The 24,302-nt window shown below is 44.6% G+C and overlaps 1 protein-coding gene across 16 annotated transcripts in view; it reads right to left on the bottom strand.

Annotated features, from left to right (window-relative positions):
• Positions 1 to 24,302, bottom strand: part of fhod3b (formin homology 2 domain containing 3b) — a 742,093-nt gene that overhangs the window by 644,003 nt on the left and 73,788 nt on the right. For all 16 annotated transcript variants that reach the window (XM_072509894.1, XM_072509896.1, XM_072509895.1 and 13 more), the window contains exon 3: positions 15,354 to 15,418. In XM_072509894.1, the coding sequence (XP_072365995.1) occupies positions 15,354 to 15,418 (65 nt within the window). The remainder of the gene's footprint in view (positions 1 to 15,353; positions 15,419 to 24,302) is intronic.

Below are 24,302 nucleotides of genomic sequence, written 5' to 3'. Positions count from 1 at the left end.
AGTTGTATTCGATGACAGTTAACCAAACAACCCTCCTGTTAAAATCTTCAAAAAGAGTTGCTTGGACTAGTTTTACTTATATTTAAATAACTTAAGATAAATTTCATTGATACACGATCTGAGAAACTGGATCTCTGTGCACCCACCACATTGCGATTTAAAAGCAAAGGATATTACCCGACGAATGCTGGTTCAGAGACTAAACAGAACTCTCCAATACTATAAGGCACATGTTGAAAGGAGCTTTTCCTCTGAAGCAGGCCGGAGAACCAGGCGAGTGCCACCGAGGGGTTTACAGAAAATGCTGTCCACATCTGGCAACACCTGGCTTGTCATGCTTTTAATAGGATTTCCCCATCAAAGTGAAGGCCAATGACTCAGTAGTTCCAGAATGTGGCGACTGGGTTAATCCAAAAAGCAGATTTGTCAACCTTCATCCGATTCAATTTTGCAGATACTGCCCTTTTCTCTTACTGGAGTTCAAATGTCTGAACTAAAGGGTTTAAACAAAACAAAAATGTATTTTACAAGTGTAAATTTCTTCACAGAATTAAATTGTAAAAACTTCAATAGACGTTCTTACTTGAAGGCTGCACTCACTCTAAAGTCTGGGCTCTATAACTGGATATTTGTATTTAAGAGCTTTCAATCGCATTTTTAGACTGAGCATGTGCTGTTTGCAACATCTCCTAGCATGTAATACATGCATCAAGACCAGTTGAAATGATGTTAAGTGTGTCACCTCATCTCCAAACCTTGGAATGTTTATTTACATTTTCCCCTAAAAGACGCAAGGAAACTGGAGGTCCACAAAGCTATTATTTCAGGCAATAGATGAACTTCAAATAAATACACAGGTAGAGTATCCTTCATCCATAAATCGGAAAGCCGAACACATGCAACAACCGCAGTTTTTGAACCTCATCGACTTTCAGTGCGGGACGTCGGTGACCCATGCCACTGACCACCAGACTTTTGCTGCAGGAGTCCAGTTGTTGCTCTGTACGGTTTACCTTGTGAACTTTCTCCTCCAAATAAAAGGGTACTATGGATGGGAACATATTACAGATACCCTGTATTTATTATTCTGTGGAACATCTTCCATTTCTAGCCATTTTTATTACTTCAGACTGTTTTTTGAACTTTTGCCAGCTGGTCAACCTCCGTGACCCACCATTTCCGCTGACCTTTTAATGTGAAAGATGAGCCTGCCTGGTCCTGACAATCTCACTTGCTTTGTCATTCAATGTTACATTTCATGATTTAAGTTCTCGCTGCACCCTTTTTAAAAAAAAAAAATCAAGAGGCTGGTCCTCGAACTTGCCATGCTTAAGTCTTCAAATGCCTTTGAAGTTTTGAGGGTTTTAAACTCTCGTTTGTCAGTACTTCCTGCATATAAACACACATGGGCTTTGCATCCAGATTTGCATTGGCATAATTAACAAAGCCATACCTCAAGAAAACATCTTGATAATGCTTTGTTCCCAATTTGTTTTTTTATTTGTAGGCTGTTCAGCTGAGGCCCTAGAGCTCCATATACAGCTCACACTAGTACTGCTTTGTCCTGCCATGGACTCTCCTGAGACGTGCTGTCCAGCAGATTCAGTTGAGAGTTCCTGGCCAGGAGGTACACTGCCTTCTGCCCCTTTCTTACTTATAACAACATTTTTGGGATTAAAAATTATTTAAGCCTCAAAAGAAGTCCATTGTCAGTTCTTTACAATCCTGTTGCCTTGCTTGCCCGCAGCTAGAAAGTGGAGGAATCTCTCCTCATTGGTTTCACATCAAAGGTGACGTCAGTGACCTGCTCTCTGCTGCCGCTTCTGGTTGGAAGACTGCACAGTTTTCATTGAAAAATTCTCAATTTAAAAGCCTGTCGCAGCCGGCGTTCTCAATTTAGAGGCTGGTCGCGGCCTTTGGACGTTTGTCCCGCGATTGGGAACAGAGTAATTGGTCGCAACACCCGCCGTGACACATTCATGGGTCACGACCCACAGTTCGAAAAACCTTGGGCTGGATGCTCTGCCTCGCCACACTTCTGTTTCACCCCACTGGCGGCATGTTCCTTTACACAGGCCGGTCAATGAGGTTTCCCATTGTGGGGCATCCCCACACCGTCGGGGAACCCCCAGGCTGCTGGCAAAACGGAACATCCCGCCAGCGGAGAATCCAGCCCCTTGCTTTCGACTACGGCTAGCCTCAGCTTCAGCCATTGTAACGCAAATAGTCCTCGGCCTATATGCGATATCCGAAAACCAAGATCTGGAATCCATCGCCTCAAGAGGACTTCTGATAAAGGATACTCCAATATAAAGGATGCACTGCCTGTATAAGAAATTTGCTGTCCTATTATGAAGCCCTCACATCAAAAATACATGGGAAGCAAGAATTTAGTAGTTTTTGATGTCAGAAAAGAAAACAAATAGAGTTATAGAGAATGGATTTTCTTAGTCAGTCAGTTGGATTATATATTTACTTAAATAAATCTCCTCCCAACTTCTTTTGAGGCTTAATTATTTTTTAATCCAAAAAATTGAAAACCACATAAACAATGGCTTTTGAGCATTCTCTGGGATAAACTTTGTTTGTGCATGGATCTATATGCTTATTAAAGACTGCATCAATCAGTAAACTCACTAACCCATGCCAAGAGTTAGAGTCAAAAAGTCACGTAGTATGATTTCTGTCCATTCATTTTAGTAAGCAGAAAATTTACACAAGGACTTGATAGCAAGAATATAAAAGGCTCATTAATATGGTAACCTTAGTTGGGACAAACAGTAGTATAAGTCACGTTCTTCTGTGAGCCTTTATAGAATCACAGAAAAATAGTGCAGAAAGGATCCTTTGGCCCATCAAGTCTGCACTGCCACATGAAAGGCACCTGATCTGCCAATCCTAATCCCATTTGCCAGCACTTGGCCCATAGCCCCCAATGTTATGATGTACCAAGTACTCATCCAGGTACATTTTAAAGGACGAGGAAACCCGCCTCTACCACCCTCCCAGGCAGTGCGTTCCAGACTGTCACCACCCTCTGGGTAAAAAAGTTTTCCCTCAAACCCCCCGCCCCTCACCTTGAACTGGTGTCCCCTCATAACTGACCCTTCAACTGAAGGGGAACAGCTGTTCCCTATTCATCCTGCCAATGTCCTTCAATCTTGTACACCTCGATCAGGTCTCCGCTCAGTTTTCTCTGCTCCAGCGAAAACAACCCAAGCCTATCCAACCTCTCTTCATAACTAAAATGTTCCATCCCAGGCAACATCCTGGTGAAACGCCTCTGCACCCGCTCCAGTGCAATCACATCCTTCCTATAATGTGGCGACCAGAACTACACACAGTACTCCAGCTGTGGCCTCACCAATGTTCTATGTAACTCCAACATGACTTCCTTGCTTTTGTAATGTATGCCACAATTGATAAAGGCAAGTGTACCATATGCCTTTCTCATCACCGTATTAACCTGCCCTTCTGCGTTCAGAGATCTATTTACAAACACGCCAGGGTCTCTTTGTTGGTCAGCACTTCCCAGTGTGGTGCCATTCTATTTCCTAGTCAAACTGCTCCTTCCAAAGTGTAACACCTCACACTTTTCGGGATGAAATTCAATAAAGCAGTAACATGAGCCATTACTTTGACATCAAACTACGATACATAGATTTGCACACTCTCCAGTATGGAGCTCCTCAGCTCATGCCCGGAGCTTGTATTGAGATGAGAATCCAGCCCAGCGCCACACTTGGCTTCTGTGCACTGCATCATCCGCCGCCGCCACCCCCCCCCCCCCCCCCGGCCCTAATTTTCCAATCATCAGTTTTAATTGTTCCATTAGTAACCAACTTCAAGCAATGTTAATAATCCAACGTCACTACAAAAGTAGAGCTCAATTCACTTTATTGTCCATACAGATGCCAGTTTCGGGTACTTTGCTTGTTCGTTAAAAATATAAATTGAATAATAACAATAAAAGTTGTAAATTTACCCCTATCATAGAAATCTAACTTTAATCATATATTCCAATGCACTAAAATAATCAGCAAGTCCTGCCCAGAGAGCATATCTTCATCCTTGCATCAAAACTCCTGTTAACAGCTCCTGAAGAGAAGGGGCAAACAAATTCAGGAACCACTTAGTCCTGGAACTGAGGGATTGTCATCTTTTCCCTGAACGCATCCAGCAGCAATACTGAAACAAGGGGTGATTCTCGTTGATCTCAACACTTTTTACTTTCATACAATCTTAGTGAGAAATCGGCTCAGTAAATATCTTTCCTGCCTAGTTCGATATCTCTGCGCCCTGAAAGGAATCTGCTTTGCTACAACAGCAGCACCAGGCAAGACATCCAAAAACTGTCAACTACAGCCATGTAGAAACAGTTGCATGATTGTAGGAGCTACACAAACAGGATTATGGTTAAAGAAAACAATTCCCACAATACTATTTACAAACAAATTTAAAAACTGGATTGACTAGGTCTATGGTTGCAGGAAAATGGTACAAGGTTAGTGGCAAAAACCTGCGAAGAATTGGTTATTCCGCCGGCCAAAAAGAAAGTCACATCTGCCATGACAAGTTTATTATTTTAATCCAGGTTTTGCGAGGAGAACATTACTGTGCAGATGAGGATCTACTGCAACACAACATTCAACAAGAGATTCAAACAGTGGTGTTGCATAACAGGCTGTTCCTAGTAAGTCAAAGCTGTCTACAAAATCTCAAAACAGGTCAATGCTGGTTACCATTATCCCTCCCGGATGGCCCAACCTCTGCCATTTGTGTCAAGCTATTTACCACATGTTTAGCAGCCACCTTCTTGATCCCCAGTATCCAATTCTTCCTTGGGTGTAGGCTTGCATCTGGATCCTCAGAGAAGCCCAACAGGCAAAGGTCAGTCGAGAACAATGGCTTGCATTTAAAGAGTCGATATTGATGTCGTGTGAAGTGAATACAGGAACGGTTTGCTAACCAATTATTTCTGCCAGACATCTGAAGCAGTACAATACTCCAAGGAAAAAAAAAAGGTACCCCCTTCCCCACTCTTTCTCTCCCCCCCCCCCCCCCCCCCACCCCCCAACCAACCAACCAACCAGTGCAGGCTAAAAAACAGCAGCAGACCGCCTCAAATCCTCCAGGTACTTAAGAAAAAAATTAAAGTCAGATTCCTGTTGAACTGAGTGCTAACAGCATCCACATGTCCCTACTTGTATGCCACGGTGATTTTCTGATCAAAATTCATTATTTCTGATGTGCAAGGTGTAAAATACTGCTAGTGCCTCGATTCAGGACTAGCAATTGAGAATTATGATGCAGATGCTTTTGGGTTACATTCATTCACTTTAAACATCTAGAAGTAAAAGGAAGAATGGGCAGTATTTTGGGACAGATGCGTTGTTTTAAAACGGATATATGCGTACTGTGTACATTTCCTTGGCCACACAAAATACTTTTCACTGTATTTCAGAACATGTGACAATCAATCAATCAATCACAGAAGCTCATTGAGGCCACAACACGAACAAGCTTTCGGAATCCTTACCCCTCAATGCAGACAATAATTTAACAGGACAAAGTTGACTAAAGCAGGCCTTTTAACCAGCCTGTCTTAGCACTTGGCAACCTGTGTCGCAGCCTCCAATATGTGTTGGGGGGGGGGGGGGGGGGGGGGGGGGGAAAGAGATCAGCAGGCTAGAATTTATCCAGCACCCGCCTCTCCTTCAGAACCATAACAAAGATTCCATAGAAAAGTAACGGTGCAGAGAGAGGCAATTTAGTCCATCGTATCTGTGCCAGCCAAAATAGAAAACAAACAAAACTAGCCGCTCATTTTAATATCAGCACCTGACCCATAGCCTTGCCAGTTACAGCACTTTAGATGCAGATCCAGGTACTTTTGAAATTAGTTTGGCATTTTAGCCTCAACTATGAACTTAGGCAGTCAAGTCCAAAACACATGCTCTGGGTGAAAAGGTTTTTCCCTTGTCTCCCCTACAACCCTTCTACCAATCACCTTTAATCTATGCCACTGGTAATGGACTCCTCAAGTTAGGGGAAACAAATCTTTCCTGTCTACGCTATCTAGGTCCCTCAATTAGGTCAACCCTTAACCTCCTCTGTTCGAAGGAAAACAACCCAGCCTATCCAATCTCTCTTCATAGCTGCAATTTTCAAGCCCTGGCAACATTCTTGTAAATCCACATTTAAAGTCTAAATCATTAATATAACCAATAAACAACAAGAGACCCAAGACCGTGGAACACCCACTGGAATCAGTTTTCCTTTCGCAAAAGCATCCATCGACCATTATCCTTAGTTTCCTGTCACGGAGTCAATTTTGGATCCAACCTGCCACCTTCCCCTGTATCCCATGGGATCTCACCAACCAGTCCACCATGTATGACCTTGTCAAATGCCTTCACAGAAATCCATGCAGGTAACATCCACTGCACAACTCTCATCAATCCTCCTCATTGCTTCCTCAGAAAATTCTGTCAATAATAATCTTTATTGTCACAAGTAGTCTTACATGAACACTGGAATGGGGTTACTGTGAAAAGCTCCTCGTCGCCACATTCCGACACCTGTTCAGGTACACGGAGGGAGAATTCAGAATGTCCAAATTACCGAACATCATGTCTTTCGGGACTTGTTGGAGGAAACCGGAGCACCTGGAGGAAACTCACGCAGACACGGGGAGAATGTGCAGACACCGCACAGTGATCCAAGCCGGGAATCGAACCTCGGACCCTGGCGCTGTAAAGCAACAGTGCTAACCACTGTGCTACCGTGCTGCCCAAAGTTGAAAAGACACAATCTACCCCTAGCAAAACTATGTTGACTATCCCGGATTAATCCGTGCATTCCGAGTGAGAGTTGATGCCACCATTCAGAGCGCTCATGTCATGATTGTCGTGTTCACTGGCAGTTGTGATGTGACTGGAGACTCTGGTGTAAGTTCTAATTTTAGGTGAAAGGCAATGAGATTTTATCACCACCACCTTGGTGCTAGTGAGAAACCAGCTGCATGCCATTCAAATAAATGGGAAGAATGTGAATACAAATTAAATAAATGGGAAGAGCGTGAAAACAAATTAAAGATAGGTTGGTCTAGCCTTGAAACTGTAAATGTTCTTTTAAAGAGATCCATCTTCTTGAACAAGGCAGAGTATGTACAAAAATATTAAAATGTTCTAGAAATCTTCAACTGAAGACACTAGATAAATAATCTTTGAAGCAGATCTTGCTGCTTGCACAATTGCATTTTATAGAAAGTACAAAAGAAAGCTGCAGTAGGTGGAAGCTGTTCTGTTGGCATTGGGTTTTGTTGCAGAATTGTATAGGGACCTGGGAATAAAAGCAGAAAATGCTGGAAAATCTCAGCAGGCCTGCAGAAAATTTGCAGGGAGAGAAAAACATCCAATGTCGAGTCCAATGACACTCTCCTTCAAAACTCGGAGTGTGGACCTGTAGGATTGGACTCTGAGCAAGCAACAGAAGCATAGAAACCCCCAAAATATGCGCCAGCTCTGGCCTCTTGTGCATGACACAGAAAAATGACCATGTCCAACTTTAGTTCATTCAGTGCCTGCTCCTTTAAAATCTACTCATTACAAAATGGCCCACAGTTTCCACATGTCTTCTGCGAGTTAACAATACAATTAAATAGTGTAAAAGGTCACAGAATTTTAAACGGGAGTTACACCCATAACCACTTTGCTTTGGTATTTCTGACATCTTTCACATGGAAGTCCATTTACCCAAAGGGATCCCTGCCTGCAAAAACTGACCACGCTCCTGAGCGCATGTCAGGTTTCTGCCACTGAAGTGTCATTCATCCCATTGAGGATGGATTTAATAGAATCCCTACAGTGCAGAAGGCGGGCATTAGGCCCATGGGATCTGCACCAACCTCTGAAAGTGCACCTCACCTAGACCCATTTCCCAGCCCCATCCCCGTATCTCCTTAATCTTTGGACATTCTGGGTGCAATGTCCTGTAGCTGCACTGACCAGCAGTAAGGTGAAGCCTCACGCATGTCTGTCAACGCTATAGCTACTCTACATATTGAAGCTCAATTGGCATCATGATCTAGTCAATGATTAGATTAATAATGCTGTCCAGTCCGATTGCATTGATTCATAAGAAAGGTCACATCCAAAGTTCATGCCAATTAGATTAAGCAGGAACTTGAGCACAACTTTACCGTACCTTAAATATGAAACACACGATTGGTTGCTTCCCTTGCAGAAACACCAGGCAAAGGAGATTTAGAAGCCAGTTGCACCCAGAACCTGGAATCACATTTAGCTCAATGCAAAGTTTCAAAGCTTGAAGATCAATGCATATCAGTATATCATTCTACATCATTTGACAATGTCTCTGCATTACTAAATCTCTACTTTTATGTTTAACCGGTGCATTCTTCCAAAGCTGACCAAAGTTTACATTACATCATTCAATTGCCTCTTCAATCATTTCCCCCTCCACTATCCATGAGCTCCCGTTACAAATTACTCTGTGGATATGTTTCCAGACACCAGTCTTGAACTTGTCTTTTACTGGTTTTTAAAACTTAGGTTCCCTGTACGATAGTCACAGCGTGACTTGAAATAGTGTTCATTTCACTAAGTATCCTTTGTATCTCTTCAAGGTCTGCTGGGTGCTTATTTCAAAATACCAAGTACTTGTAAAGGAGTTTGGTGCATTGCTAAAGTGCTAAACAAAGCTCAGTAGTTTATAAAGGGCCCTCAGGAGGGGAACACCCTCATGTTATTCAATCAACGTTGAAATGTAAATAAATTCTGACGGTTACAAAAAACTAAATGTCCTATTTCTGTTCATTTTACAAGCGGATTATGGTTTGCGCCCCCTCACAACAGAATCTGTTTCAAAATTCTTTCTCTGCACTGCTGGAGGCAGATTAGGAAAGTTTTCACCTTTCTTGCATTATATTTTATTAGATCAGTTTAAAAGCTATTTTCGACAGGTGCAAGTTTTTCAGGGCAAATACAAAGGATCTCTGGTTGGAAAAAGGAAACAGAACGTAGACCTGATTGACAGAAGAATTAAGTTGCGGCCTGGATAAACTCGGGAAACAGCAGCTATTAACTCATCCTGATAATTCCTGTATTTCTACACAGGGGCACACTGGTAACTTTAATGGTGGAAACCTGCTTGCAATTCCTTTACCCATGTTCTACCATTGAAGGTGGCGCTGATTGGACTATACATTTAGCATAGCAAATTCAGATTGGACTATAGAAGCTGCTTTACATGAAGGCAAAATTGGAAGGAGAGGGTCGCCCATAGACAGTCTGTTGACATCCTGCAGTTGGTCAGAGACACAAAGGCATTGGTTGGCAGCAGGAAGCAGAACACAAAGCGTCACCACCCCCCTCAACCCCAAATTCTCAGATCAATCTATCAATGCCGCATAGATGGAGTCAATCGGTGGCAGCCTCACCCATGTTTATTTTTTGTACTAATGCCTCAGTTATTTTCCATAGTCATACATCTTGAGGCTCATAAGCATTGCCATGTTCTAGTCAATAATGGATTACCACTGATGATGGTGCACCATTGCATTTGATACAGGAGAGATTTTGGGTAGGATTCTCCGGCCCCTACCCCAGCCGGGTGTTTCTCAGCGGCGAGAGGTGGCACATCGTTTGCTGGTAGCGGGATTCTCTGTTCCCGATGCTCTTACTGGGAATTCCCATTGAAGCCACGCCCACTGGGAAACCCGCTTGCCAGAGAATCCCATCGCTAGCGAAGGGCCGAAGAAATTCAGCCTTTACATTCACGTGAGACGGAGCAGAAACTTGTCATGATATGCAGACATGCAGATAATGAACACAGAACAGGAATGACCAATGAGCAGGCAGGACACTCAGGGGTGGTATCTCACTATAAAAGGCACGAGGCACTCACACTCCGCCTCTTTCGACTGATGAACATCTACAGAGTGAGTCAGGGTGTATGTACAGTATCACACCTCCAGCATGTGGCTAAGAGCTAGTCTGGTTCAGTCAGACAGAGTAACCACACTTGGGTTAGCAGAGAGTCGAACTCAGCGAACTGTGCTACTGGTTCAATAAATCAGATTGAACTAACTTCAAGGTCTGGAGTATCTTTCGATTAAAGCTGCATCCAGTTGCAGCCTGTGTTATCCCAGAGTACATAACACATCAAAACTTGGGTATAAATTCACCTCAAAGTACCCTTTCGATTAGAGCGTTACAAACGCAGGATCCCGGGATGGAGGCAGTTATTGTTATGTCAATTGCATTGTTAAGGTCAACGATAAGTAGGTCAAGGGCGTTGATTGATCAAGTATTTAAAAAAGTGACTCATGGTTTTCCACCAGTACGTTTCAAACCTTCCGTGGCCGATGGGCGCCTCGGGGGTTAGGGTGCATCATGACCCCCAGAAATATATTTTAATTTGATTTTGTATCTTTTCTTTGATGTTTTAATTTTTTTTATTACGATGCCCTACCAGGGGCAGTAACTCCCTCCCGCCACTTTTGATATTTTTAATTTATTGATTTTTCTTTCATCAAAAAAAAAAGTATAAAAATGTGACACCCAGGGCAGACAGCAACACTAAGAGGGAAACTAAACTACCCACAAAGGAAAGTGGATGGGGTGTATCTTATGTAAAAATCATTGCAAATAAGAAATTAACTTATTCGTAAATAGCAGATACACTGGAGCTGTTACTCTGTAAAAACTGGAAAATACCAATAAAAATTGAAAAAAGGGTCCAGACACACTTCCGCAGCTTTGTTTAGTTATAGTGCTGTGCGAGGCGTTAATTTGTTTACTCGATTAAAAAAAAAAGGGATTTGTGGGGCACTGGGGTTGTTGGTGGGTAGGAGGCAGAGATTTGCAATATGCAATGCTGCATTCCTTGAATAAACTTACTATAAAAGAAAAGGATTTGTCTAGTTTCATACTTCAACAGTCTTGGATCCATTTAAAGAGGGGAAGAAATAAATAATGAATAAGAAAGAGCTTCATAATCCTTTCATTCTTTCATGGGGTTTGGGCTTCGCTGGCATTAACCATTCCTGATTGCCCTTGAACGGAGGGTAATGAAGAGTCAACCACATTGCTGTAGATCTGGGGCGGGATTCTCCCATTCGGCGGCAGAGTGTCCATGCCGTCGGAAACGCCGTCGTGAACGGGCCGCTGGGAGTACCGATTCTGGCCCCTACAGAGGGCCAGCACGGCGTTGGAGCGGTTCACGCCGCTCCAGCCTCCCATTCCAGTGTGAACTGTGCGCCGCGGGATCCGCGCATGCGCAGTAGCGCTGGAGTCAACGAGAACATGCACAGTGGTGCCGGCGGCATCCCACGCATGCGCGGTGGCCTCCCTCAACGCGCCGGCCCCGATGCAAAATGGCGCGGGAGTTCAGGAGCCGGCGCGTAAGAAAATAGGCCCGGGGAGCAAGAGGCCGACTCGCCGATCGGTGCGCCCCGATCACGTGCCAGGCCCCATCGGAGCCCCCCCCCCAGGGGTTGGAGGCCCCATCGGAGGCCCCCCCCCCCCGGGGTCGGAGCCCCCCTCGTCCGTCCCCCCCCGACCCTGCGCGCAGAGTTCCCACCGGCTGCGACCAGGTGTGGACGGCGCCGGTGGGACTCTGCCTTTCCAGAGCGGCCGCTCGGCCCATCCAGGCCGGAGAATCAGCGGCCCGGCCGCGTAGAGTGGCCCGCGACCGGCGGCGCGCCAAACGCACCAATTCTCCGCTCCACAGAGAATCGCGTGCCGGCGACGGGGTGGCATGGCGCGGTTGCGGGGATTCGCAGGGCTGGGAGGATCCCGTCACATACAGGCCAGACCAGGTAAGGATTGCAGTTTCCCCTCCCTCAAGGGTATGAGTGAACCAGATGGGTTTTTACAACAATTGTCATGGCCACCATTACGGAGACTCGCTTAAATGTAAAGTTAAATACTGCCAGCTGCAGTGGTGCGATTTAAATCCATGTGCCCAGAGCATTAGTCGAGTCATCCAGATTCGAAAAGTTAGCTCCCTTCTCTCTCCACAGATGCTGTCAGACCTCCTGTGATTGTCCAGCATTTTCTGTTTTTGTTTCAGATTCCAGCACCCGCAGTAATTTGCTTTTACCACTGGATTGCTAGTCCAGTGACATCACTACAGCCTCCCCAATCACCAAATATTATCCCTGTTCTTCTTGAAGAAGAAAGTTTTGGGTTTATTGGTAGATGAGAATTCACCTGACACTTCCGTCACCATTTCGAAACGGCCTTGTTGTTGCCCCAAGCATCAGATCAGAAGGCACCTTCCGGATTCAACAGCCTTTTAACAAACATAAGCAAACAAATAAGCATACTTATTTGTTTACTTACTCACAACGCCAGGGACACTGGTTCGATTCTGACCTTGAGTGACTACCCGTGTGGAGTTTGCCCTTTCTCCCAATGACTGCATGGGTTTCCTCCCATAGTCCAAAGATGTGCAAGTTAGGTGGATTGGCCATGCTGAATTGTCCTTTTGTGTCCAAAGATTAGGCAGGGTTACATGTATAGGGTCGGGGGAGTAGGTCTGGGTAGGCCTCTCGAGTGTCCGTGCAGACTCGATGGACCAAATGGCCTCCTGTTGCACTGTAGGGCTTCTAGATCACCAGGCTTGATGATTTGTAGGAATCAAGGAAGAATATTGTGCGTGTGAATTACCTCGTTCAGAGTCTGGACTTGCAAACCCATCCCAGTGAGATTTCTCACCAGACTTTGCAATTGTGTATTACTTCAGCCACCAGTTTCCAAGGGGAGCAACATTTCACAAGGTCGCAACTATTTAAATGTCAATCGGGGCATTCATTTTAAAAACTTGAACAGACACATTTATCGAGCTCACTATATAAAACACCATTACATTAAACAGGCTAGACAAAGCAAGCATAACTTAGCTTTGTGCTCATTTTAAACCCAGAATAGTCAGTATTCCACTTATTTTCTGAGGCAAAACAGGGACCATGACAATAATTTAGGTTTGGCTCAGATTTGATCAATAGTCTGTCACAGTTCAGTGTGTAATAGTCCAGTGTAATGGGCTCCAACAGGAAGGTTCTCTTTCATGTGGCATGAGATTTAGGAATTCCCTGACCTTGCCACGATTATGCAGAATGTTTTAATTCACAGAGAGTGCATAAAATTCAACCAACTACAGAGTGAAACATCGAGCTCGATAAAATGAGACATCTCAGCTGCACATTTCACACGCTCATGTCTGCAAATCCTAGAAGCTTGCGTGCAAATGTGATTTATGCACTGGATTTGAAAGGTCTAAACTTGGTCACAATCAAAAAGCCCAACAAAGTTCGGTTCTGGAGCAAATCCAGAACCGATGCAGTGCAAATATGGACCATTAGGTCTCAAAGTCAGTTATAAAATTCCAGGCAAAACAGGATTAAATTCATAACCACACTTCATTAGAAACATCCGCAATGACAAAAAAAAAAGATGATTAAGTTTCCATCTTGGAGGAAGGGCTGGGGACAGTGGGCAGCTACTGTTCCACACATGAGGCCTGGCAGTAGGCTAGAAATTGTCCTGGCCACACAGTCACCCTCCTCGCTCGTAAGCTTTCAAATGGAGGCTCCAAGCCTTTGACAGTCTGGGAGGAGTTTAGAGCATGAGGTTTCTGACTTTTACTATGCTTGTTGACTGATTAAACTTTGTTTCAGGCACAGCACAACAACAAATTCTATTTTCTGCAATGAATAGCATGTTTCCCTTTAACTAATGCACTCTTTCAAATGTTCCTGTACAGGGGAGCCCTGAAAGTAGGTCAATGAAGGAGATGATATTTACAAGGGGGGCGTCCAAGAAAAATTGAAAATCAGTGTGCTGATGCACAGGCAGCCTGCCACCAAATTACATTTGGAACATTCCTCACGCCCGCCTCATTTAAATTCAAAAATGTTAAGTGCCTTTGAACGGTCACAGTGGCCCAGAGATTCCGATATCAGATTGTTGGAGGTCGGACATGCGGACCAAGAGACCCGGGACCCTCTGCAAATTGCCTCAGGACATTTAAGTTGGGAGTCAAAGATTTCAGACAGTTCCATGGGACTTACCTGAAGCAAAGTCAGAGGCCAACGCCTGGGTATGTACAGAACTGCCCCCCCCCTTCCCCAATCACATTCATTCACTTATAATATTCACACTGGATCTTTAAATTTACCCTATGCAGCTAGTGCTGTAAAAAGGGGACAGTGTCCCATGTTCCCCTTGAGACATGAGCGTTGTGATGGAGGTCCCGATGGACACAGTGCTCTGCATTTTCTGGAGAAGCTTAACTAAGTTGGCTCGGTAAAAATGTGGATCAGCATTGCCCATGGCAACAATCGAGCACAGTAGTAATACAATGATGGTCACTGCTTTGCGAATGATCCATGTCAGTTTTGCTTCTAAAATTTACTTTCATAGTCTAAAATTGACATTCTACAAGTTTTGTAGCCTAGCAGTTTACCATAACTTCCTGATATAGTACTTTGATACACTTCAAGGAAGTCTGCACATAATTTCCTTCTGTCCAAGATTGTAGAGCTTTAGTTTCACATCGCTTCTTCTCTTAACATGAAAATAAATATATATATATTTTTTTAAACTGTTCTTCCCTGAATCCTATCTAACTTATTTAGAAAAGCAGCTACAATCATCACGGTATCCATCTCTAGAACAGGCCTTTTTGAGTGTGAACTAAAAATCTATTAATGTCAATGATGTTGCTGGGGTGATTCTACAATCACTTACTACACGAGTGCTCAGTCTTATCTAGCTTCAAACAACCAATCCTATGCTGGGAGTGCCAAAGGCTTCACTAAACACTCAGGCTGGAGGCTCACAGCTGATACTACTGGCAGATACAAGTATGAGTATTAACTTCTTTGCAGAAATGCTGCAAATGGAACAAAGTACAAAGACAGCTCAGGGAGGGCAGAGAGATGCTAATTTGTGCAACATTAGGTATGGCAGCATCACTTCTTACTTGGAAAATCGAAGCACGTTTCCGACGGTGATGACACCGTCACTGCACGATCTGTATGCCATTGTCTGTTTCGCACTGCTCTAGATTACATTTTTTTGTCACCTCAAATTCTGTGCATATTCGTAGCTCATCGAGAGAAGCAGATAACCTTCAACTTTAACCCATCCTCTTCGAGTATGCCTCCATCTGTGCAAACCCAACTGGAAACCCCAGATTTGTCAGTCTGTCAGCATAATAAATTTCACTTTTACTGTTCTTCAGACTATTTCCATTTCACTGATCATGTTCTAGCCTGGCGCCCACTCACCTTCTCATTACAAGTGAAAAGTCTGACTTACCAATACAGGCGTGGACTCTGACGGAGAGCTGTGTCCGCAGGATCATGCTGTGCTTCTTTCCCCGCCTGAAAATAGAAGAAAGAGTAATTAGGTTGGAGGAAATAATCCTACGAACAGAAGGCAGCTTTCTATTTAATAAAGAGCCTCAAATAATCTGAAGTTTGCTATCTGGACCCATTGATATGACTACTTCCAGATGACCGAATTGCGAAGCTAAAGTTGATCCCCTGGAGTCACCCAGGTGTTAAGATGAATTTTAAAAATGCCACCCTGCAAACTTGTGAATTATGAGGGTAAGAAAAGAGAATAAATATCCGATTGGTGGATAACCAATTCATCAGGGCACATTGCAGCACAGTGGTTAGCACTGCTGCCTCACAGCGCCAAGGAACCGGGTTCAATTCTGGCCTTGGGTCAATGTAATAATAATAAAAATGTTATTGTCACAAGTAGGCTTACATTAAAACTGCAATGAAGTTACTGTGAAAAGCCCCTAGTCGCCACACTCCGGCACCTGTTCAGGTACAGAGGGGGGAGAATTCAGAATGCCCAATTCACCTAACAAGCACGTCTTTCGGGACTTGTGGGAGGAAACCGGAGCACCCGGAGGAAACCCACGCAGACACGTGGAGAACGTGCAGACTCCGCACAGACAGTGACCCAAGCCGGGAATCGAACCTGGGACCCTGGAGCTGTGAAGCAACAGTGCTAACCACTGTGCGACCGTGCCATCCGTCTGTGTGGAGGTTGCACTTTAATAATAATAGATTATTCTCACGAGTAGGCTTCAAATGAAGTTGCTGTGAAAAGCCCCTAGTCGCCACATTCCGGCGCCTGTTCGGGGAGGCTGGTACGGGAATTGAACCTGCGTTGCTGGCCTAGTTCCTCATTACAAGCCAGCTGTTTAGCCCACTGTGTTAAACCAGCACTGCTCCTTCATTCACCTGAGAAAGGAGCAGTGCTCCAAAAGCTAGTGATTCGAAATAAACCTGTTGGACTTTAACCTGGTGTTGTAAGACTTCTTACTGTGCATACCCCATCTAATCCTCGGATGGGCCGAGCAGCCGCACGTAAACGGCCTAGTCCCGCCGGCGCCATCCACACCTGGTCGCTGCCGGCGGGTACTCGTCGCAAAGGCTTGGGGGGGCGGCCTGTGGTGGGGGGGCTCAATTCTCGGGGCTGACCGATCGGCGGGCCGGCCTCTCTCTCTCTCTCTTCTTCCACCCCCCCCACCCCCGGGCCTACTTCCTTGCGCGACCGGCCCAAGAACCCCGGTGCCATGTTGGTGAGGGGCCGGAGCGCTCCGCGAGGCCACCACGCATGCGTCGGTTGGCACCGGCGCCACTGCGCATGTCATAGTTGGCGCCGGCGCAACTGTGCATGCGCAGATCCCACGGCGCCCAGTTTGTGCTGGGATCTGCGGCTGGAGTGTCGCGAACCACTCCAGCGCCACGCTGGCCCCCTGTAGGGGCCAGAATTCAACGTGGGAGCGACTTGTTCACACCGTCATAAACGCGACGCATTTGCGACGCAGTGGACATTCTGCCTCCATTTCGGAGAATCCCTCCCAGGATGTTTGGAATTGCAGCTTCAAATGACTCATTTGATTCAGAGCTCCGCAAAAAAAAAAAACTGTAAATAGTTTAAGACTGTATTAAGTCAACTCCTTTAGAAAAAAAGATTGCACAGTGTTAATCAGTTATTCACCTTTGACGAACTCAATTCACAGAAATTCCGAGTATTTTACAGCTGATGGATACATTTAAGAATATTATTCTACGAATCAATCATGGATCAAGATGACACAGCAAGAACATACCGAATATATCACAGATGGATGAACAGACTAGATCAATATATAAATCAATGTGGAAGCTAGCTAGTTGATGGATGTATCCCATACAATTGAAAGGGAAGGTTAATTTAAATGCAGTGTGTATAATGAGTTTCTCTCTCAACGTTTCGATTAGCTTCCTGCCTCGAGATCGCTCTACACTGTCCACTTCTCAATTCCACCCTTGTGAAGGAACAATGGTAGCACACAGACACCAGTACAAAGCCTATAATTAGGCAACCATCGCACTGCTCTGCAGTGCTTTTAGTTACTTATACTGGACTGTATTATATATCATGCATCATTGCAAGAGGGAGGCAAGAGTATTGACAGAACTTTGCTAGCAACCAAAGCTTTTGCCATGGCAGCACCTTTACATGAAAAAAAGGTTGAATAAAAATACATTGCAGACTTTACATCCATTGATGGTTCCAAAGAGCACCAAGTATCTGAAAATAGCATCACATTACATATTGAACCAACATGTCCAATCAACTTTCTAAACACCAGAGTGAAACTACTTGCTCCCATCCACTGGACAATTTCATACCAGTGCATCAACAATCCACCAAAGTGCAGGAGGCCATTCGGTCCATTGAGTCTGCACGACCCTCTAAAAGAGCACTCCACCGAAGGACACTACAGCCACCCCCCCCACCCCCCCCCAGCCCTGCAACCCCATAACCTAACCAATAAACTTTGGACAGCAAGGGGCAATTTAGCCAATTCACGTAACCTGCACATCCTTGGATTGTGGGAGGAAACTGGAGCACCCGGCGGAAACCCACACAGAAATGGGGAGAATGTGCAAACTCCACAGATTGCAGTTTCCTAAGGTAGGAATCGAACAGGAGTCCGTGGTGCCATGAGGCAACAGTGTTAACCACTGTGCCACCATGCCACCCTTCTACTGGACAACATCTCTCACCTCATAAATGCTCTCACCTCATAAATGCACAATAAAAGTTTGCAGAGTGGCATTCTTTTGATCAACTTAAAACACATGGCTGACTCTCCAACTCATCTTTGGCCAGGGGCTTGTTTTTTCCTGCATCTCACAGTTAAACAGAAGCAAATCTACTTGAGCAAAGGCATTCCAGCAATTATCACTATTATTTTAGTCTTCCCCTACTTTCAGCTGATGTCACTCATGCTTTACTCTTATCCTTATTGTAAGTACCTACTCCATAAATTGTACTTAGTTACAAATGTCTAACCTCAGGAGTCATACGCTTTTAAAACTTTTAGATTGGAGGTTGACATTTTAAAAATGCAAGATAAATGAAGAACATTGCACCACAGTATTTGCAATTCATAGGGTGGCCTTTTTTATTTTTTAATATGATACTAGGAATTATTGGAAACTGAACAATGAACTATCTGAGCTTTTCAGTGGAGACAGAATGTCTACAGACATTCCAATCAACGGGTTTTAAAATGATTCATATGGTTTCCCAGGACAAAAAGGAGTTTTGGAATAGGTATATTTATCTTAAATCTCTACCTGGGATATCCCAGGCATCCAGAGTTGCTATGATGATAGATTTCTGGGAGATCTTTCTTGGTTTGGGGTTTTACCTGGGTGATTTCACTCAGAAACAGTGTCAGCTGTAGTCTGAGTTCAAACCATTTTGGAGGAGGCAAAGAGAGAATCTGTCAGGAGCTGTGGACCAGGGGCAGAGGGCTATCAGGAACCAGGTATGTTTCTAATCTAAAGTCACAAAGCAGAATGCATTGCATGGAGGCTCATGTTCAAGCTAGTATGTCCACCACCATGAAGCATTGAAGGTGTTTGATGGTTTGCCTAGCTGGATTGTAGTGGAATAACCCCATAAAGCACCTTGGAACAGTGAAAAAAAAAAAAACTGGACAGGCTTAAAGTGAATTCCTGACAACTGTGGCACACCTTGGTTTGGTCCCAGGAGAAGTGGAGAAAACCTCAAGATCCTGTAAAGTATAGAAGAATCCTTGGGCAGAAATAAAAGTGAAAGCGATATGTACACGTGATGCCAAGACACACAAGACTATGGATCAATTGCTGGAAAATGGGATTAGAATACTTAGGTCATGTTTTTGACCAGTGCCGACGTGATAGGCCAAAGGGCCTTTTCTGTGTTGTAGACCTCAATGAGGGCGTGTTCTGTTGAGATTTTGGGGTGTAAAATCAAGGTGTTTATATAATATATTTCCTTATGTTATAGTACTTGCTTTGTGCAGTAAAAGCTTTTGTTCATAACATGGATTGTGGCAAATATTTCAGTTAATAACAGAGAATTCAAATGTCTGAAGTTATGGGTCTCTACTCAGATCAGAACAGTGATTAGATTGTTAAACTAGCTTAATATGAATGCTCTTCAACAAGTTTTGAACAAGTTAATTTTGTTACAATTTCAATTCATAGATTTTACTTGCAAATCTAGATTTGGATATTAGCTCCTGGATTCCCTCACAGCTCATCAGTGATATTGTTTGGGACATAATTATAATGCCATAGAACAAGGGAAGACTTCCTGTAATCCATGTGGTATTGTCACCATTTCTGGAAACCTGTGGGGTGTGCTCGCCCGTTTGCCTGCCCAAAATAAATGACTGATTGTTAATAAGTGCTAGCTGGTACATGTTTGTGGGAGAGGAGGAAAAGAAGGGTTCACAAAAGGAGGAGGAAAAAAAACAGCCAATTGGAATAGATAGCCCACTTTCTGGCAATCTAGCATGACGCCATATTGACAGTTACTGGTGACATTTCAAATTAAATATCACAAAAGATCTAAAGATTTTCAAAACAAAAAATCATCGAATCCAGATAGTGCAGATGGAGGCTATTCAGCCCATTGAGTCTGCACTGATCCCCCCCTGGAAGGCTACCCCACCTAGGCCCAATCCCCCACCTCATCCTCAAACCCCCACCCAACCACCGGACACTTATGCATGGCCAATCCACCTAGCCTGCACATCTTTGGACTGTGGGAGGAAACCGGAGCACCCGGAGGAAACCCACGCAGATATGGACGGGGAGAATGTGCAAGCTCCGCATACACAGTCACCCAAGGTCAGAATTGAACCCAGGTACCTGGCACTGTGAGACAGCAGTGCTAACCACTGTTACCGTGCCGCCCAAATAGAAACAGTATACATAAAATACTAGTTATCTTGAGAAAGTGGAAGTTCTTTCCCTTCACTCCAGTGCTCTGGTACAAAAGCAGCCCAAAATCAGAATCTAGGAGTAGGAGAATAATCCAGAGCTACGCCATTCAGGAGGCATTTTGTTACACAAAAAGGTTACTTGAAATCCAAAACTCCTCACCCAAAATACTGGGAATCCACAGACAATTAAAGCTTTCATGACACAGGGCTATCAGGAAAATGGGGTAAAAGTGCAGGTCAATTATGATCCAGTTGAACAAGCTCAAGGGGCTGAATGGTCCGATCATGGGGGCAGGAGTAAACCACAGTACAGATGTAATTCTAGTCAGTCCCCATTTGAAGTTCATAAATTCTGTTGTTATTTTTATACTTCCATTATAAATTTAATTCCAGGGCAGCACGGTGGCGTAGTGGATGTGCACCCGCGCTGTGCAGGGTAGGTGGATGTGCAGGGTAGGTGGATGTGCAGGGTAGGTGGATTGGCCACGCTGAATTGCCCCTTAATTGGAAAAAATTAATTGGGTACACTAAATTTATTTTTAAAATAATAAATAAATTTAACTCCAGTGCTGGCAAGAGTGTGCAGTTATACTGTGATGCATTTACACAGGGAGATTCCATTATAAATACGTACACAGGAACTTTGACAGGAAACACACACTGAAGATAGATGCAGCACAAACTTTTGGAAATTGCATCCCTGCATCTCTAGCCACAGTAAATCATGTGCATATCCAGCATTAGACACAAGGCAATTCTTCACTCAAATGCCACCAAAATATAATTAGAAACCTTAAAAAGGGAGTGCAAAAGGGAGTTGCAGGGGCTGGTTTAGCACAAGGCTAAATCGCTGGCTTTGAAAGCAGACCAAGGCAGGCCAGCAGCATGGTTCAATTCCCGTACGAGCCTCCCCGAATAGGCACCGGAATGTGATGACTATGGACTTTTCACAGTAACTTCATTTGAAGACTACTTGTGACAATAAGCGATTTTCATTTTCATTTCATTTCATTTCAAGAACTCTCTACAGATGCTGTCAGACCTGCTGAGACAGTAGCGTATTTTCGGTTTTTGTGTAAGAAATTGGCTTGGCTGTGAATGGAGTTGCGGGGGGTGGGGGGGCGTTGGTTGAGAGGTATAAAACTCACCAAAATCTCAGGTTGTAACTAATCATGCAACAGTTTAAACAGAAAATGCACCAAATTCAGAAAGCAGCCAGTACAGAGATAGGAATGTAAAATGCGAGATTAAAAGGCAAAGAAAAGCGAAGCATTGCCCTTTTTAAAAAAAAACACAGGCATTTCCTTGTTTGCCAAAGTCCTGTCTGGTGGTCTGTGCCATGGCAATGACCCCTGCCCTCCTCCTCTCGACATCTCAGGGGGTGAACTCCAGCACAGCCGCTGCGTCCCCCACCCCCTCAATCTTAATAGGCGATTACTAAAAGTGCTTAACTAATCAGCTCCTGGAAGCACTGACAGACAGCAGCTTAAGTCTGGCATGAAAACAAAAATAAACACTGTGCTCATACCCTCAGACACCAATTCCATTGGGTGTAAAAGTGTAATCTAACCAGTCTGTAGGAAAATAGATCCCATTTCTCCTGAACCAGAAAAGGAACTTGCTTTTCCAACTGCAATGTAAACCAACTGCCAGTTAGACACACACATGCCCCCTTGCTGATCTGACTCAGAGAAGTCAAAGTTGAAGTCAGCACAGACTGGGTGCTAAATCAAATGGCTTAGTCTAGTCGGATCCATTCAGACAAGAGTTGCATTTTACTTATGGTCTTCATCTCCGTCTCTACTGTGGTGGACTAACAATTGCAAGAGCTTAATATCATACCATATTTCTAATTTTCCTCATTATTGGTGAAGGTCACAAACCTGAAACATAATCTCTTTCTCCCTCCTCAGGTGCTGCTTACCCTGCTGAGCATTTCCAGCACTTTCTTTCACACTTGTAGACATAAAAAAACATCAACACATCTTTGAATTGTTCGCGAACCTGGACAATAATAAGCTTCTTAAAATTTATGGGCCCCTTGCATTTCGAAATAAGAAGATTAACGCCCTCGCACCAAATTCCATTTCAACCACCAATGCTCTTTGGGATTGACATCCATCAAATTAATGCTGACCCTGGATACTCTATTTAGATCGACAGAAGAGTGATCCAATCACCACACTGCACCCGAAACGTAGTTCGCCGCAGTGCAGTGTGGCCGATAAAAGCTGGGTAGACCCCACTCCAGAGATCTACCCGGCTCACATCACCTCGCGAGATCCAAGGTGACCTCGTGAGATGTTGCAATGCATCTTTTTGGCAAATCTGCATATTAGAGCAAGACAGCTAGTCTCACTCTAATGTGCAGATTCCAGAGGTATTTGAGGCTTTGGGATTCATCCCCTTCACCTCGGGGACCTCTGGCCAGCACTCATCTCCACAAACAGGGACCAGACAGAAGGGCACTCACGGGGTCTCCCAGGGGAATCAGAGGCTCCCGGTTGCATGCCTGGGCATTGCTGGTGCTACCTGGACACCCTGGCAGTGCCACATGTGCGTGATCAGGCGGGGGTGCCAGTGGTCACTTCGGTGGCCTCGGGGATCAGGGTGCCATTTTTAAGTGGCGTCCCGATCTCTCTCTATACTGGTGAGTAGAACTTCCCCAGTCTACAGAACGGGGCTGCACGCGGCCTTGACCTTACGTTCCCCGCCGAGGCTCCTTATACAACACGAGTTGCTTTGTATAGCCATGTTTCTCTCTGTGCGGCGAGTGACAACAAACACGCAGCTAAACATGCTCACTCCGGGACTTTGTTCGCAATTATTTGAATTGTGCCCAGAGTACAAAGGACAAAGACAAAGAACAAAGAAATGTACAGCACAGGAACAGGCCCTTCAAGCCCGTGCCGACCATGCTGCCCGAGTAAACTACAATCTTCTACACTTCCTGGGTCCGTATCCCTCTATTCCCATCCTATTCATATATTTGTCAAGATGCCCCTTAAATGTCCCTATCGTCCCTGCTTCCACTACCTCCTCCGGTAGCGAGTTCCAGGCACCCACTACCCTCTGTATAAAAAAAACTTGCCTCGTACATCTACTCTAAACCTTGCCCCTCTCACCTTAAACCTATGCCCCCTAGTAATTGACCCCTCTACCCTGGGGAAAAGCCTCTGACTGTCCACTCTGTCTATGCCCCTCATAATTTTGTATACCTCTATCAGGTCTCCCCTCAACCTCCTTCGTTCCAGTGAGAATAAACCGAGTTTATTCAACCGCTCCTCATAGCTAATGCCCTCCATACCAGGCAACATTCTGGTAAATCTCTTCTGCACCCTCTCTAAATCCTCCACATCCTTCTGGTAGTGTGGTGACCAGAATTGAACACTATACTCCAAGTGTGGCCTAACTAAGGTTCTATACAGCTGCAACATGACTTGCCAATTCTTATACTCAATGCCCCGGCCAATGAAGGCAAGCATGCCGTATGCCTTCTTGACTACCTTCTCCACCTGTGTTGCCCCTTTCAATGACCTGTGTACCTGTACTCCTAGATCTCTTTGACTTTCAATACTCTTGAGGGTTCTACCATTCACTGTATATTCCCTACCTGCATTAGACCTTCCAAAATGCATTACCTCACATTTGTCCGGATTAAACTCCATCTGCCATCTCTCCGCCCAAGTCTCCAGACAATCTAAATCCTGCTGTATCCTCAGACAGTCCTCATCGCTATCCGCAATTCCACCAACCTTTGTGTCGTCTGCAAACTTACTAATCAGACCAGTTACATTTTCCTCCAAATCATTTATATATACTACAAAGAGCAAAGGTCCCAGCACTGATCCCTGTGGAACACCACTGGTCACAGCCCTCCAATTAGAAAAGCATCCCTCCATTGCTACTCTCTGCCTTCTATGGCCTAACCAGTTCTGTATCCACCTTGCCAGCTCACCCCTGATCCCGTG

This window comes from Scyliorhinus torazame, chromosome 6 (genome assembly GCF_047496885.1).
Source record: "Scyliorhinus torazame isolate Kashiwa2021f chromosome 6, sScyTor2.1, whole genome shotgun sequence".
In the NCBI taxonomy this organism is placed as follows: domain Eukaryota; kingdom Metazoa; phylum Chordata; class Chondrichthyes; order Carcharhiniformes; family Scyliorhinidae; genus Scyliorhinus; species Scyliorhinus torazame.
This window is presented reverse-complemented; position numbering and strand designations above follow the sequence as displayed.